The 16,378-nt window shown below is 32.9% G+C and overlaps 3 protein-coding genes across 7 annotated transcripts; 1 reads left to right on the forward strand and 2 right to left on the reverse strand.

The window, feature by feature from the left end:
- Positions 1–1,450: 1,450 nt before the first annotated feature.
- Positions 1,451–7,117, reverse strand: AP-1mu (adaptor protein complex 1, mu subunit). The gene is made up of 4 exons (XM_074131183.1): positions 6,224–7,117; positions 5,618–5,852; positions 4,159–4,378; positions 1,451–1,793 (listed from the first exon to the last, which is right to left on the reverse strand). The coding sequence occupies exons 1-4, from the start codon at positions 6,894–6,896 to the stop codon at positions 1,653–1,655; spliced, it is 1,269 nt and encodes a 422-aa protein (XP_073987284.1). The 5' UTR covers positions 6,897–7,117; the 3' UTR covers positions 1,451–1,652.
- LOC141455810 (DNA replication complex GINS protein SLD5-like) lies at positions 7,094–11,650 on the forward strand. 5 transcript variants are annotated; one of them, XM_074131242.1, is made up of 4 exons: positions 7,279–7,712; positions 7,791–7,880; positions 10,413–10,649; positions 11,547–11,650. In XM_074131242.1, the coding sequence occupies exons 1-4, from the start codon at positions 7,440–7,442 to the stop codon at positions 11,553–11,555; spliced, it is 609 nt and encodes a 202-aa protein (XP_073987343.1). In that variant the 5' UTR covers positions 7,279–7,439; the 3' UTR covers positions 11,556–11,650. The 5 variants fall into 5 exon arrangements, with proteins under 5 accessions (XP_073987342.1, XP_073987351.1, XP_073987343.1 ...); XM_074131241.1 differs by lacking the exons at positions 7,279–7,712; positions 10,413–10,649; positions 11,547–11,650 and adding exons at positions 7,094–7,232; positions 8,454–9,349; XM_074131250.1 differs by lacking the exon at positions 11,547–11,650 and having other exon boundaries at positions 7,271–7,579; positions 10,413–10,574.
- On the reverse strand, positions 11,096–16,157 carry Caf1-105 (chromatin assembly factor 1, p105 subunit). Its single transcript, XM_074131191.1, has 7 exons — positions 15,765–16,157; positions 15,552–15,684; positions 15,250–15,474; positions 15,037–15,133; positions 14,433–14,747; positions 14,092–14,319; positions 11,096–11,290 (listed from the first exon to the last, which is right to left on the reverse strand). Exons 1-7 carry the CDS (start codon positions 15,891–15,893, stop codon positions 11,161–11,163), a joined length of 1,257 nt encoding a protein of 418 aa, XP_073987292.1. The 5' UTR covers positions 15,894–16,157; the 3' UTR covers positions 11,096–11,160.
- Positions 16,158–16,378: the final 221 nt, after the last annotated feature.

Consider the following 16,378-nt stretch of genomic DNA (forward strand, 5'->3'; position numbering starts at 1 on the left):
ACTTTAAATTTAATTATAGAATGAGCCATTAAAAGTATCTCAGAATACCACCCAGACCAGGTCTTTTTTAAATTTTTGCAAACTTTGTAAAACAAACGGAATCTCTCATCTTTATTAATCTCTCTTCTGCTCAACAACATAATAAAAAACTTTTACTTGCAGAACCTTCCAGGCGGTGTATGATCTACGCCCCAAAGCACAATGTAGGCAGCTTGCTTCTAAACTTTCGTCAACACGTTGCCCTACCCTATTTTTTTATTACTAAAGCGCGTCAATATCTACATTCGTTGCCGTCCGAGGCCTTTGGGAAAGTGTTCTCTCTTTATCATCGGAAAATAATAAAAGGCTCTTGGAAGAAATCTAAATGGATGCAACTGAACCCGGACCATGGACCTCACTTTACCACTAAACTCTTCCCTTCCAGTTTTATTTTTGGCGATTTCCCCATACTTAACACTGCTCAGTTTCTCCTTTTAAAAATAGATATATCCAGCATCTGGAGGTCCTCCCACGCACATCACTGCCCTGCTCCATTTGAGATCAAATTGAAGAGTCAAAAGAATAATCAAATACTCGGACAACTTTCAGTTCAATAGTCTTTAAAAATTCCTCTGTACAACAGATGATCATCGTTTTCACTTTTTGCTTGCCTCAAAACCAACCAAACCACCTTCTCTGCTCTCCTATCCTTTCTAGAGCTGGCTATGCTTCTTTCCTCTCCTTGAACTCGGTCTGTCTTCCATTATTAACTTTTATTATTATCCAGGTATCCTCACTGATGTTTATATAAAGCCATTTTCTCATCTTGGAAATTGCGAAGATTTTTGCTCATAACCGATCTTTAATTACATTGCTAGACAACTTTTCGCCTTAACTGGAGCGAAAAATAATAAAAATTAAAATTTTAATATTAAAATTAAAATGAGTCATTTAAAGTTACCTTCCTCAGAAGCCCAATGGCATAGGTCCTGATCCTATGCAATGCGTAGTTTTTGGTGGTTTAATAAAACAACATATTCCTGGCTTTCACATTTTTTGTTTCTTTAATGTATATTTGCTTTGTTAACCACCATAGCCTACATTTTTCAGGCGAGCATAATGCCTTACTTCAAATTGATGCACATACTTTACTGAAGGCATTTTCTGTCCAATAAAAACTTAGTCCAAGTCCTCGCTCTACTCTAAATCCATTCCTTATCAGTTATCACTATTGCTGGAATATTTCAGTGTCAGTGACAAAAGTGCTTCATTAATCTGAGAAAGTTCTTCTGAAGTTTCACAACCAAACAGGAGTATTTTTGCGAGTTTTAATTTCTAGTATGTTATTTAATTTTTCATTATGCAATAAAAGTCGTCAAATGATGCCTTTAAATTTGTTCACACACATGAGAAGATTAAAGATTCAAAGTTTCAAAATTATAAAAAATGCAAAAGAAATGAACGACTAGTATTAAGTTTATATTTCATTTATTAAAATACTGATTTTTTTTTTACAACAGGAATTAGGATGATTAAAATAATATAAAAGATAATCATTTATATTTTTCTATAGAATTTTAAAATACACAATCCTCAAACAAAGGTTGTAGTGATCCCAAGTCCAACTAATGAGATAATTTTAATTTTTTTAAGATTCCCTTTTATAGAGGCATCTAATTTGTTCTCAGCTGATAGTCGCCATTCTGAGTAATGTATCTTACCCAGGGCAATGCTTGGTAACCACTTTTTTCTATTATCTTCAAATATCGCACCTGTATACCAGATGTAGTGAAATAAGGTATTTCAAATTTCACCTAGAAAAAAGTAATAAAAATATGTCAGAAACTTGGTAATGTGAAAAGATAAAAGACTAAATGTTACAAGTAAAAGCGATTTCGAACTTAGTGTGATACACTGAACAAATTAAAAAGTCAGGAAAAGTGAAAGAAATAAAAAAATCAAAGTTAGTATAAGTGTTTTCTATAAGATAGTACTTCAACATTAGTTATGCACTATTTATTCGTACTGAAATAAGATGCCACAGCTTTTTAATGCTCTGCTTGCTTTCGGACATATTCTTCCATTGTAGACTTCATATGACATTGTAGACCTTCCCATATGACATAACATCTAGAATTTTCTGTGTATTTGGTGATGAATTCTATAAAAAAAATCACTCTACCTTTCTCTAGATTCATAAGTTCTGTAGCAATTCGATGGTTACCAGAACTAAAAGATGGAGATGTTTCCTGGAATTTTTTGCCTTTCTAAGACTCTTGTGCTGTCACTGTAATATAGTTACTATATTTTTATGAAGCGAGGTATTTCATTGCAAGCTTTGGTTTATAGCGAAAAATTCGGCTGTAAACATGGAGGCATTATTTTCTTATTTAAATTGGAGGCTATTATTTATTTGGGTCATACACTGTCCATCCCCCTCTGTTGAAGTCAGTAGAATTATCAGTGACAAATAGGTATCTGGTTGGTATGGAAAGCTATACTTTGTTCAAGTAATAAAAAAATTGATTTCGGCTTTGTTTCTTGGTAAGCACGTTATTTATTTAATATCGCAGCGTCCATATTAAAAGCATAAGTTAGGAGTACCTTGTTATCTACGGAATGGGAAATAAAAGATAACCGCTCATTTAAGGATTAACAGTTTGGTACTCAGAGTATTTACAGTGTGTAGTCACTTGTAAGAAAAATACCCATACTGAAGGATTAATTTGGTAGGTTGCAGCATTTCTCGCCAAAAGTTAAAACAATTTAACACGGCAAACAATTTAAGTAGGGACTATAAAATACTAAGATGGTTGAATGTGAGTGTAAAGTGATAAACATATGCGTAGAGAGGTATCAGGCGGATAACTGTGTACAGAGTGGTTCTAAGAACGTGTAAAAAGGAATCAAGATAACGAAGTATCATGGTGGTTAAAAATAAGTATAACAAAGATTTGTATATGTACATGTGATGAGGTAGGTACAACTTTGGTTTAAAGTGTTTTTAAAAATGTCCTATATACATCTATTGAGGTATGAAGTTAGCTGTGAGTTCGAAGTGGACTTAAGTATGAGTAATAAATACCAAGTTTTGGAAAAAGAGTGTAAACTGTTACTATTTAAAAATAAAGAGGTACCAACTTGGATAAAGTTAATATAGCGTGATTTTAAATATTTTTAATGAGGTACAAACATCGTAAATTGTGAGAATAAAGAGGTCCTACAAGAGAAACCAAAGTTCATTAAATTGAGTGAAAAGTGGCCCTATCCACGTCTGATAGGGAATTATGATAAGTAAAAGTGAGTGTAGTCAGCTTGCAGAAAAAATTACGTATCATTTCAGTTACGACTAATGACGTGATTAACAAATTAATCACGACTAATGAATGATTGATAAATTAGTTGTAACTCAAGACCAAGGTTAATCATGATTATTTTATTTAGACGCGCTTTTGACCAATTGTTCATCATGATTACGTGTGACAACGATTGAATTAATCAGACTAATAATATTAGTCGTGGTTAAAAGCTTTGCTTAATTCTGTCCATATATGAAGTTGGGTATGGTTCTATAAACATTAATAACCAGTGTGAATATGGCAAAGCCACCAAAATAAATAGATAATAAATAAATTCAGTCTTAATCTACATTCTATAAGTACAAGTTTGCTTATTATAAAAAGCTGATTCCTTGCCTTAGACATATGAACTACATTACTTCCACCGTCCGAAAGTAATCAACAATTACCCGCAAGTCCTAGGTGAACACCTGTTACTATCACGACAAGAATTACCAAATCCCTCACTTCCCTCCGCCACTTCCTTCCACAGATGTTACATCCCTCCTTCCATCCTTTGTTTCCGATTTCAAATTTCTTATTTACTTACGGATGCAGAGCTCTTTATTGATTCGAGAATTTGAACAAATTTATAATTAGCTTACAAAATTATCACGCTTATTGACCCACTTATCGCACTCATAACCACTGCACGACTCTTCAGACGACTGAAGCACTGTGGCTAGTATTTGAAATAACTGCAACGCGTTAATGAACATTTGCAGTAATAAAAAGGATCATTAATAAATTTAAAAATAGCATTAGACTTTTCACTACTTCATCAAAAACTCAATAAGATTAAACAAAGTATAAAATAAAATACACGTAAGAATATTCCAACCTGTATTGGAGGTTTTCCTTCCGTATCTTCACAGGTAACACTGGGCAGGCCAAAATGAGCTCTCATTAAATATTCTTTACCACCAGGAAAGGACTTTATTGTCCAAGTGATTGCATTTTGTTCGGGTGCATACTTTACACTGCCCACTGTCGTTTTAAATTTAGGTGAATCTGCATCTGCTGGTACAGGTATCACCACTTCAACATTGTTGGCTGTAGACCTGCAAGAATATTCTTTTAAATCAGAAATTCTTAAAATGAGAAATGAATCAAAAGGAAGAAGTAAAAAATCTTGTATTCCGCTTGAGGATTATGTCATTTGCAATTATATCTACCAGGGAAGGGAATAGTGGTTAACGCATACGGGATTCCAATGCGGAGATCCCAGGTTCGAGTGGTTGCTTGTTCTTGAGATTTTCTTTTCCAAGGAGCTTCTTACAGCTCACTGTCATTAGGCCGGCGTGCACTGAAAAAAACTCCGGGCGCCAATGACCCCCAGATGTTGACGCGCCTTAAATTAAAAACAATAATAACCACCTCAGAGAGAAGTGGACTTACCATACTTTTTTTCAGGGTATCAGCGATCTTGGGAATACCCTAGCTAAACAAACAACACGAAGTATAAATAAGGGATTGGAGAGGTAAGTGATTTATGCAATCATATGAGCTTAGTTTATGCACATGCAAATTCTAGCTCATTTCCTAATACTCGCTGCCACAATGGGGTAGTAATATGGGACTTGTTGGGCAATGTCTCTCTTGAGTCCCTCACTATAAATAAATATCAATGTATGCCGCAGCTGATAACTTCGTTAAATTTTAGATTCATTAAATAGCTAACTATATCAAAATTAAAATGCATCAGTAGTTAATGTTTTAAGACTGAATTTTACGCTAATTTGTTGCACTTTGAAAATCAACTAGGGATTTTTTACCTGCGTGGATACTCAGGCTGTCTCCGGCTAAAAATTCTTAGGAATTGGTGCTTTATGCCTAGGAGGCAGAAGGAAGTATCGTACGCCACAGATGTTATTTGTGTCTTAATGCACGTTATAAGCGAATTTAAAAATATTAGCAGGTAGCTGGGTGGCCAATTAGGCGCCTCTACTTGGCCCCGAAACTATCGTTGGTGTGATTGGTACCCGCATATCTATCTTACAAGAGTATACAGCCCCAGAGCAAATCCTAAAAGATGGGTTCTGATGGATCATAGAAAGATGATTCCAAGTCTTTCACAGTCAACAACCAGGCTAGTTGATTCCTTATCATGCAATTTATCGTGGTTTAAGAGACTTGGGACTTATCATGCTGACCCATTTTGTAAAAGTTTTAAAATAGAAAAGGAAGAAAACCGTTCACATCATGTCTGAGATATAGGTGCTCAAGTTACAATAAAAATAACTTTAATAGATTTTTAACTCACGATGTATTTTAGATATTCATAATAAATTTTAAAATACCTTCTTTTAAACTGTGACTTAGCTTTGATCATATATTCTACTCGACTATGGGCATATCTCTCAATTACAGACTCTATCCATACTAGTGGCTTCACATGTGTATTAAGTCTGTAGGACATAAGCTCAAATTCTCCATCCGGAGGAATAAATGAAATTGTCCGATCATTTTCAAATCGAGATAAACGTACACATTGATGGAACTTCACATCTTCTAGTTCAACAGATTTCGATTTTCCTGAAACCAAAACAATTTATATACCAACGAAAAAGTACAATTGTTTATTCTATCATTCTTTTATTTTTTTCTTGTGCTGAAGGTAGGTAAAAATTATCGTCAACTGCAACTTTTCAAAACTTGTGAAGTGCAAACTCAACATTTCGGGAACACGGAAATTCTTATTGTACAAAACAAATAACACTAAACAAAGAACACTAATATAACAAAAACATGTTAAATGAAAAAACCTGTATACATAATTACAAAAAAGGGAATGTTGCTCCTTGAAAATTATATCTGCAGATTGTTTGATTTTTAATACTATTTTAATTTTAGCGTTTAAAACCAAAGTAACATTCAACAATTAATGAAAAGTAAAGGAAACCAACCTCGTCCTGTGCTTTCGAAAAGAACCTTATCATTTAATCCAAGACGAAGTTCTGGCATACCAGACAAGTACACCCTCATTTTAATGGCACCAACAATTTCGCTCCTAAGTACGTTGCCGTTCGCATTTGCAAGGAGGTTCACTGATTCTATAACGTCAAGAAATACCTCATTCTTCCTATATTTAATACCCTCACTTCTCCAGGACACAGCATTTGTTACAGCCATTGGAATCCTTGGCTGAATTTCAAGTTTGTGACCTTCTTGGGTAATATATTCTTGAAGTATCTTACTATCAGTGGTTTGTGGATATCCAAAATCTATAAGTTCATCTAACAATTCATATATAACTACAAAATTATCACGAATACTTTCCTCTTCAATTTCCTTAAAATATTCAGTCATTACTTGCACTATTTTATGCAGGAAAACAAATACAAGAGCTACGTTGGCATTCTTTTTCGTGGTTGAAACAATGTAGAGATTGTTATATTTAATAAATGCGAAGGTACATTCACTGGTCTGAATCAATGGTGTCACCAGCCCTTCTTCTTCTTTCTCCATAAGTAATGGCATAAATTTTTCAATTACGCCCATATCTATGTCACCTCTGTAGTTTCTAGAGATGAGCACCTTACCTTTGACATCTAGAATGTAAACTGCCGAAGCTGACATTGTGGAATGTATTTAAATTTTTTAAAAATGACATGCAAAATAGAGCAATAACATTTTTTTACATAAAAATAAAAACAACTTAAATGCTCCGATAGATTAGTCAACTTCTAAACCCATATTATAACAATAATAAACTCAACACAAAAGCAACGATGAACCACCATCACACAAAACACATCACAATTTGCATCATAGTCATACTCCAGAAACCCTCTTAAACATATCCCTAAAGCTAACAATGTTACCAATTAGTAATTAAACGTTTCTAAAAAAAAAATCAAAGAATAAGTAAGGTAGTAACAAAGAGAGAACTAAGAATTCGGATTAGTTTTTTAGGTAAGAAAGATTTTGAAATATTTTACTAACTTTTAGGGAATATTTTGCTTGATAAACCGCCCCCGCCAAAGTGCACGTCTTCACTGAATTTGTTTTCAATTTTAGTACATAAAGTCTATTATTATGTCACATTATCTAAAGTTTCGTGCGAAAATTCACAATATAAATTCAAAAGAAATTTTTTGAAATCCTTTACACTAAATAAGTATGATACTTGTGGCAACCTCAACCTTTTCTATTTGTATTATTGCTTTACTTGGGGACTCAGTTTTAGAACTGACTGATAAAAATTTGCACAGGGCTTTAGTTGATAGTTTTACACATGGATTAGTTGGTTCATTTTCCTGGTTAGTAGTTCTTATTAATTTTTCTAGCAAAAGAACTATAATTAGTGGAATATTTGAAGTATTCTTATCCGGGTTTTTAGCATCTTTCATTGATGTAGATCATTTCATTTACAACAGATCGCTAGATTTAAAAGTAAGATATGTGTTATTTAATCTTTAATAAAATAGTGTACTTTACGTTCTATCAGCGTTGAAAGAATTGTATTTTCAGTCGGCTCTTCAACTTGGTGAAAACAGACCTATTTTGCATTGTACATCCCTATTGTTGGTTACTTGTGCTTTACCTTATTTATATTCCCAGGTAAGTATACAAAAATTTATCCATTTATTTTTATTGATACTTTGGTTTGTTGTGATAGCTTCTGAAAAATAATTCTGGGAGCCTGTCCATATCGTTTATCAAGAAAGTGGCACTAACCTGTTATTTCAAGTTGATTTTAAAGGAACTCATAAATGTGGTAAAATAATTTCTACGAAGCATTTTTTCCTAAAATCATTTTTAACTAACTGCGCAACTTTCTTCGAAAGAATAAATCTTCAAGAAAGGAACATTTTTCATCAAGTACAAAATACTTGAAAGGAGACGCAGAATCGAAACAGCTTTAAAGGCTTAGAAACTTTAAAATTACCGTAAATGTATATATTTACATGCATTACTCTTATTTCCAGCCCTGAAATTTGTTAACATAAATTTCGAAAAAAATTAAATGCTGAATGACCAGGTCCTTGCCCTATTCTGTTCTCTAAATTTTTTCATTTAATTTTTGTTTTTGAATGCGTTATTTTAAAAATATAGTTGAAGGTCAACATTTAATTTCTGTCAAAAGTGTTTATTAAACGTTACAGAAAAATCATTTAATCATTTTTGTGACAGATATGTCGTTGGAGGCATTTCTTAATGAATTTGATGAAGAAGCAGATGAAGAGGATGAAGTGCTGACGGCATCTGGAGTCTTGCAAATTCTTTCTGAGGCTTGGATTAATGAAAAATTGTGTCCAGAGTTATTACCTCATAAATCGGAATATGTTGAAGTGATGATGGAACAAATTGCCCAGATGGAGGAGAACGTTAGCAGGCTTAATCCAACTGACCTACGAAATTTAATCCATCGTCAAGAACTGGAAAGAATTCGTTATCTCATACGTTCTTATTTGCGAATTCGATTGACTAAGATTGAAAAATATTCTCTTTCTTTATTTAAAACAACTGGTATAATGTCTCCGCAAGAAACCAATTATTTAAGAGATTATCTTACTTTATCTGTAGAACCCTTAAAATCTTTATGCGATCGTATGTCAGGGCCTATTGGTAATCTTAATCCCAAACAAATACAAATAAATCCCGACTTAGAAACGCACGTGTTTGTTAGAAGTAAGAGTGACTTGCCGGAAGCGTTAATTATTAGTGATGATGAAGTAATCGTAAGAGAGGGATCTCAACATATATTACCTTACGTCACTGTGAAAAATCATATAAAAGACAATCGCATAGTTTTGATTTAGTTTCAAAAAGACGTGAATTTTAATTCTTTAATGAGTGATGTATAAGGATGAGCCGTCAGTTAGCGTTTCGTCATGAATGTGTACGATCCGTAATTTTTCTTTAAGTAGTGATTATTGCAACTGGCAGAACGTTGGTTGCTTACCAATAAAAGTTCAGTTTATTATATTATTGATTCCTTAGTCGGAATAAATATAAGAGTGTAATTTGTTCTTTTAAATAAATTCCAATTTTCTTAAGGATTTGTAAACAAATAAGCTGAACAGCAAGATTTCTTAAGTTGCTCAATTATCTTTATTTAAGATTTCCTTTTAATCTAATTGAATTTTGTCAATGTAATACTATTGAAGCCAATATTTATAACTTAATTTATAGAATTGTTAATTTATGCACTTTTAATATCTTAATTTCATCTTGAATTGAACAATATATGCAAGATTTATTTGGAAAAAATCAGAATTAAATCTAGATGATCCTGATATCAGAATACCTCCTTTCTCTTAAGATTACCGTTAAGGCCAAGGATTCCTCCTCTTTTCCGTTATTCCAGTCCTCGACAGACAAACTGCGACTTGCATTTCCTCTAGTTTCCATCCTCTCACATCCGTTGCGGTGATCCTCTCTTCTTCCTAGTGGCACTGATTTTTAAATCTTAATTACCTATTACCATGTAATGCCATTCGTGACCGAACCAATTTAATTTCTCCTTCACGAATTCCCGGTAATGCCCTCTCTTTCTTACACCACTTCTCTTATTCTTTCATTTCTCATCTATCCTTTCTCAGGACCTCCACGAAAAAAAAAATTCTCCATACTCTTAATCCTCAATTTCGCTAGAGAGGTCCATGTTTCCGCCTCTTACACAGGAATCCTTCATTATTGATTGGAAACTCTTTTTTTGTTTTCTTTTTTTTTTTTAAAAAAAATCCAAATCGGAACCCCCATTTCAATTTATCCTTGATCTCAAATGCAAAAACTACTTGATGTCAGAATAAGAAGAAAATCATCCTGCCCCAGTGTTCTTATAAGCTTGACCTACTATATTGTTTACTTCTAATATGCAATATTAATCCAACAATTATTATTGACTTAGATTTTAATAAAATATTAGATTCCTTACTCTAACTGGAGCTTTATCATATCAGCCCAAAACTTTTTCCCTCTCCGAGCGCATCGACTGCCTTTATTAGCGCCTCTTAATATTTTTCTTATCTCTTTCCATGACCTGGAGCTGGGATAACACAAGCACTGCTGAAATATTCATTCATTAAAAGAATAAAAATATATTCGTTATAATGGTGATTTTTAAGGAATATTAATTTCCCTGTCCAGGTGGCTGGTGTAACTTGGTTAGCTCGTCTATGCTGGTTGACATTAGTATCTGTATTGAGTCATCACATAAGAGATGCTGCACGACGTGGACTATGGTTCTGCCCGTTGGGTTCCACAAACCCGTTGCCAAAACCTGTTTATTTAGGACTACTTGCAGCCGTACCGCACGCTGCATACTTTTCTGCAGGAATTTTGGATAGGAGAGCACTTGTAGCATCTCATTACGACACAGCCAAAGTACATATCTTTGAAATTATATTATTACTTAACTCTATCGTATGTTGTTTAAAGTTACAGAAATGTTGCCCTTCACATAATATTGCACTCTTGGAAATAAGACTCAACAAATTAAATAGTTACGTGCGTCTGACCATTTTTAAAACCTATTTGAAAAGGTACGCCTATTGGAATAGTGAGCCATTATCGTTGTTTGAGAATTTTGTTGTGTTAAATGTGAAATTGTTTTAGGAATTTCTAAATAATATATAAATTATCCTCAAGAAGGGATTCTCACTTAACTCATCTTTTAAATTATCCGGAAATATTTTATCCTAAATAAGTAACCCATAATGTACATATATTACGGTCCAATTATCAGACAGAGCAATGTTACATCTTATTCACATCTCACAATTGATAGAAAGTAAAATTAGAAAGTTTGGATTTTTAGTAAAAACGCAATCTTAAACTTGATTAGTAATTATTAATCATCATAGATACAACTGGAGATTTTTTGGTTGTTTTTAATCTAAGCTGTTTTTACGGCTTCCTCTGATGTGAGAGGCTCATAAACATTTCCCAGTTCACCTTCAGAAAAAGTAACAATTGAGCAATAACCATCTGTTGAAGAAGCTATTAACATCTTTCCATCAGATGACCTGTAAAATAAAATTAAAACTACTGAGAAATCTATAACAAACATTCTATTGTATTAATTTAATTTCATTAATATTCACTATGTATATATTATTATGGTGAAATATAGAAAAATAATTTTAAGTGAAGAAGAAAATTTATAAATAGTTTTAACGTAGGCAGCAAATTATTTTTATTTTTAGAGCTGACGCTAGTTAAATATATTTCAATCTAAGAAGATAAATAATAATTTTTTTACAACTATCAAATTCTTTTCAGATTGTGTGAGAGTTACAATTAATAGAAGTATCTTAAGCAGCCAAGACGGCGGATAAAGTAAGCATTTTTAAAAAAGTATGAAAATATATACTGCAAAATTTTGATGTCATTTTTTTGATGTAACGCCTATTATTAAATTATCAGCAACTGGTGCGCTTGTTGGATAGATAACATTTTTTGCGGATTCTTGACTTGTTTGGTAATAGAACTAACAGTTTTTGAAGAGGCCAACAAAATTGGGGTTGTCAAGAAACCTTTTACGACTCGCATTAAAAACTATTGTCTTTCTTATGAAATTATGAAGATATTAAAAAGCTTAAACAACCGTATTGAAATAAAAGGGTTCAAAATAAAGCACTAAGAATAACAACTGGTGATCCTAACAACAGCTGCTTTACAACTCAAAGCTGATATAAAGCCTCTGAGTAGTAGCAGAGAAATGGCGCGACTGAGCCTGTTCAAGCACGTTCCACGGTATCAAGCAGACTATAAATTTCACTATCGGACACCATCACAGTGAATGAAAACTCAAATATTTTTCCATAGAAGCGACTGTAATAGGAACTTACAAGCTGAAATGCCTTAGCATGCCGGCGCAGATTTAGGTAAACTCCAATTAAGTCATACCGTTAAAAAGGAGTTAGAATGAAGAAAGGTTTCAGAATTGGAACTAAAGACTATCAATTTTGAACGGAATTCATCATCAGGATTGTCCCATGTTTTTTAGCTGGTTTAGCAAGATATAACCTGACTAAATACGCATAGCTTTATTATTTACAGGCTATACCTACACCGCATAGGCGATCTGGCGTATCTACCCTTGTTCTGTGGAAACTTTACAAAATGTCACTGCACACTTCAAAAAGTTTAATTTACTTGCCACAAACATTGACTTTACGGTTAGTCTTTATTTATCGGATTCGATTTGTATTATTTACTATTTTGCATGATAAGGTGTGCGAGATCAACATTTTTGTTTATAATATATACCCATCTTCTCAGTTACAATCATGTGTACACCTCAGCAATCAGTTACCGCTACATAATTGTTTATTATTTCTTATAAAATCACAGGTCTTCTTGCGGTGAAATAAGCGCTGGTGAATGTCAAAATTATATACTTCAGGAGAGCCAGTAAAGTGGTAAAGCTTATTCGCAGATTAAATTCGTTCAGTTTCTACCTGTACAAAAATTTCAGAAGAAAGCTTTCGAGTAATAATAGTTATTGTTATCAATTGGGACTCAAGTTTCAAAAGGGTTTCTACTTCTTGAGAAGTTATTTTTACTCAGGACAGGTTAGCGCAAAACTCTTCCCATGCATATTTTTGGAGAATTTTATTAAATGCTGAGGTTACTTAGGATACCACAAAGTTTCAGGTTGTCATGTCAGGTATCATGTAAATTTAATTGACTGATTATTTCTCCACTATATCTGACATAATAATAATAAAAAATGAAATGTAATGTAATATGAACTTAAATTCGACTGTATACCTAAACGACAAGTCACAAAAAACTATCATCACTAATAATGACACATTTAGATTATTTTTTGGCAGTTTCGGGATACTAAGACGCCGATTGGTTTCATCAAAGTTGATATAAAAAAAGTACATACATGCATTAATAATGAAACAAGAGTGTGAAACTAGATGAACATACGCATCATATACGATACATAGCTGATCATTAAATTTTCACGCTTTATCATTTATAAATTATCTATTTTTACTCTCTCTTATTATAATAGTAAGAGATGGTAGCGTGACCGTATGATTAATTTTTCACCGGGAATATCTGTTTTCTGTATTCCCTGAGTACAAAAAAGAGATATTTATTTCTGTAACTTTTCTGTTATTGGTCTGCATTACTCTTAAATGGAATTTCTCAGAAACATCAAATTTAACAAACCGAATTGGTGCCACAATTGATGATTGTACCCGGTGATAAGCTAGTAGACAAAATAAGCCAATCCGTTGGGTATTTTTAAGAAAAACCTTTACTTAGTGGGTTGCGTTTTTCTTTTGAGGCTACAATTATACCCTTTAAACTTCGAGGGCTTATTGCGCTTATATAAATATAAGATTTTTTTTAAAAATCGCACTTGAAAGTAATTTTGGGGGAACGGTAGGATTAAGCTTTCCTTAATGAGTCATTTAAGTGTACAAGCTCGTTTAATAATAGGAATTCAAACAAAGACAAAATTCTAAATTTAAAAAAAATTGTTGAGCATAAGTGCCATTTTTACTTAATAAATCAGAGATTTTCAACAATTTTTCCGCAGAAGTTTTAAAAAAATGTCTTTACATAAATTGGGCTAAGAGAAAGTTAAGTAAGTTTCGCACCAGATTTTCTGCGCTCGAATAATTCGAATTCAATCTTACCAAGCACTTTACTGAAAAATTTTATAAGCTTTCTCATGGAATAGAAATGATTTGTACTATTTATCCTGACTAGACTATTTTTTAATGTACCTATTTTTAATGTAATTAAGGAATCATCTACGAAACTATACTATCTTGTATAATAATAATTAAGTACTCACCAAGCTAAATCTGTCAGTTTAGTATAATGTATATTTGATATCATTGCTATTGGCACAGCGTGTTGAGTGTCATACAACAATATGGTAGTTTTAGTTGCCACTGCCAAAACCATACGATATGGTAATGAGAAAACAGGGGAGTTTACTTCTTTCCTTAATGTAAATTTAAGAGGACACCATTTAGTTACCATAGTTGGCTGATTCAAGCTAGGATAATGAAGAACTGGACTATAAAAAGAGAAAATATTTAGCTCAACTTTATATCAAATGATAAATCATTTAAAGCCTTTAGATTTATGATTATATAGTTCCACGCTTGGAAAGATTTAAAAATTCTTTACCTACTAAGTTTTCTTCTAAGAAATATCCAAGTAGCATTGTTTGTAGTTCCTATATCCCGTGATTCTGACAAACAACCTGAAGGTGCAGCTAAAAGAGATCCATCAGGACTAAATGCCAATCTCCTAAAAAAGGACTTTAAAGTATCATCATGAAAAAGGCGAGTTGGTTTATCTTCCTCAGTATTTCCTGCATGAGTAGATAATTCACTGCTTTTAAAGGCATCTACACTTTCCGACTGATGCTGCCTATGAACTTTAGCTTTACTCACTGCAGCAATCATTTTGTGAGTTCGCCAATTATATGTGCGACATGTCCTATAAAAAAAAAAATTCCAGAATTCTAAAATGGAAAAAATTGTATCAATATAAATTGTTACTATGTAAAGCACTAAAACATATATACATTTAATAAATAAATCAATTCGCTTCAATATCAATCAACATAACACCACATCTTATACTGTTTATGAACATTAGAGAATTGACAAATCTTTAATGGGGTAATAAATTGGAAATTAACAAATTTAGGGAAGCAAATTTATCAAAACACACTTCTATTCCTTCCTTCAAATTCACAAGTGTAAAAATTAAACAAAACACTTACCCATCGCTACTAAGGGTAGCCACGTACATATTTTCTGGATCCCACGTCACTCCTTGTACAAAATTTTTAGCTTCTGGAAGCAATGCAACTTTCTTTCCTAAAAGGTTAAACTGTTACTCGAAGCTTTCACAAGCAATAATTCAATTAAAAGAAAAAAGGACTATCAAAATTGCTTAATTTGGATAAATGTTATTGATGTTATGAAGATCTAACCTTTCGTAACATCCCAAATAATAGCAGAATTATCCACAGATCCAGAAATAAGATGGACGGAATCTGGAGACCAACATAAATCATAAATATCATTTAAATGCCCTCGCAAAACCTTTACTTGAATCCACTGCTCTCCACTTTCGGAAGTGTTATGCTTTTCTTCCTCTTCGGTTAAATCAGTAATATCATGTCCAGTCTTCTGTTTCCAAATGATGATGTAAGATTCTGATGTAAACAAATTTACGAAATTAAAAGTGGTATTAAACTGGGGTTTAAAATCAGTGAATATAATAAAATCGTACCATCATCACCGGAAGCAAGAAATTCGCCTGAAGGAGAAAATTTAACCACATTAACTGATTTCTGGTGCCTTGCCAAATCAGAAACACAATCTAGTTTTAAAGCTCCATTTTCCTGTTCAACTATATGCCAAATCTTGAAAAACAAATATAATCAATGGCAATATAAAAATGTTTTTTTTTAGTTTAAACTTGAAATTAAACAAAAAAAAATACCAAAACATGAGCGTCTATCCCGCCCGAAGCTAAACGATAATAGCTTTCTGTTTCTTTCTTGAGCTGAACATCAACACTCAGCACAGGGTCCCTGTTGTGCCATGATATTTCTGGAATAATGCACTTCATATTCTGCAGACTTATTTATTAGAAAGTCATCCTGTTAAAGTTTAAAGACTAGTAAATAAAAAAAAAAGTTGAACTCTTAGTAAATTTTGATTTGACCAAGAGTGCTGATCCTTTTATATTTTGCAACGCTAAAAATCCAATTCTCAACATGAACTAACTGAAAACCGAAACATACTCGTACAAATCATAATAGGCAATGCGATCCATAATTTAAACAATACATCAACACACTTTCGCTGGTAAGAGCCCGCCTTAACTGGTTATAACCTGGTTACCGGAATTGTGCTTTGTTAAGGGACGTTGCAATCTTCCTATACCGATACCAGTATTCATACTTCACAATATCTGGTATCGAATATTCGATACTTTTTTCCGATAGGATACTGGAAATCGATACTTTAGATTTTGTATTAGCTAGTAGTTTTCTAGTTTTTAGTTTTATGTTGAAGGAAGGTAAGAGTTGGGGACGATCTCCGAAAAAATGG

This window comes from Rhodnius prolixus, unplaced genomic scaffold (assembly GCF_049639745.1).
Source record: "Rhodnius prolixus isolate KJV_2025 unplaced genomic scaffold, Rpr scaffold_1, whole genome shotgun sequence".
In the NCBI taxonomy this organism is placed as follows: Eukaryota; Metazoa; Arthropoda; class Insecta; order Hemiptera; family Reduviidae; genus Rhodnius; species Rhodnius prolixus.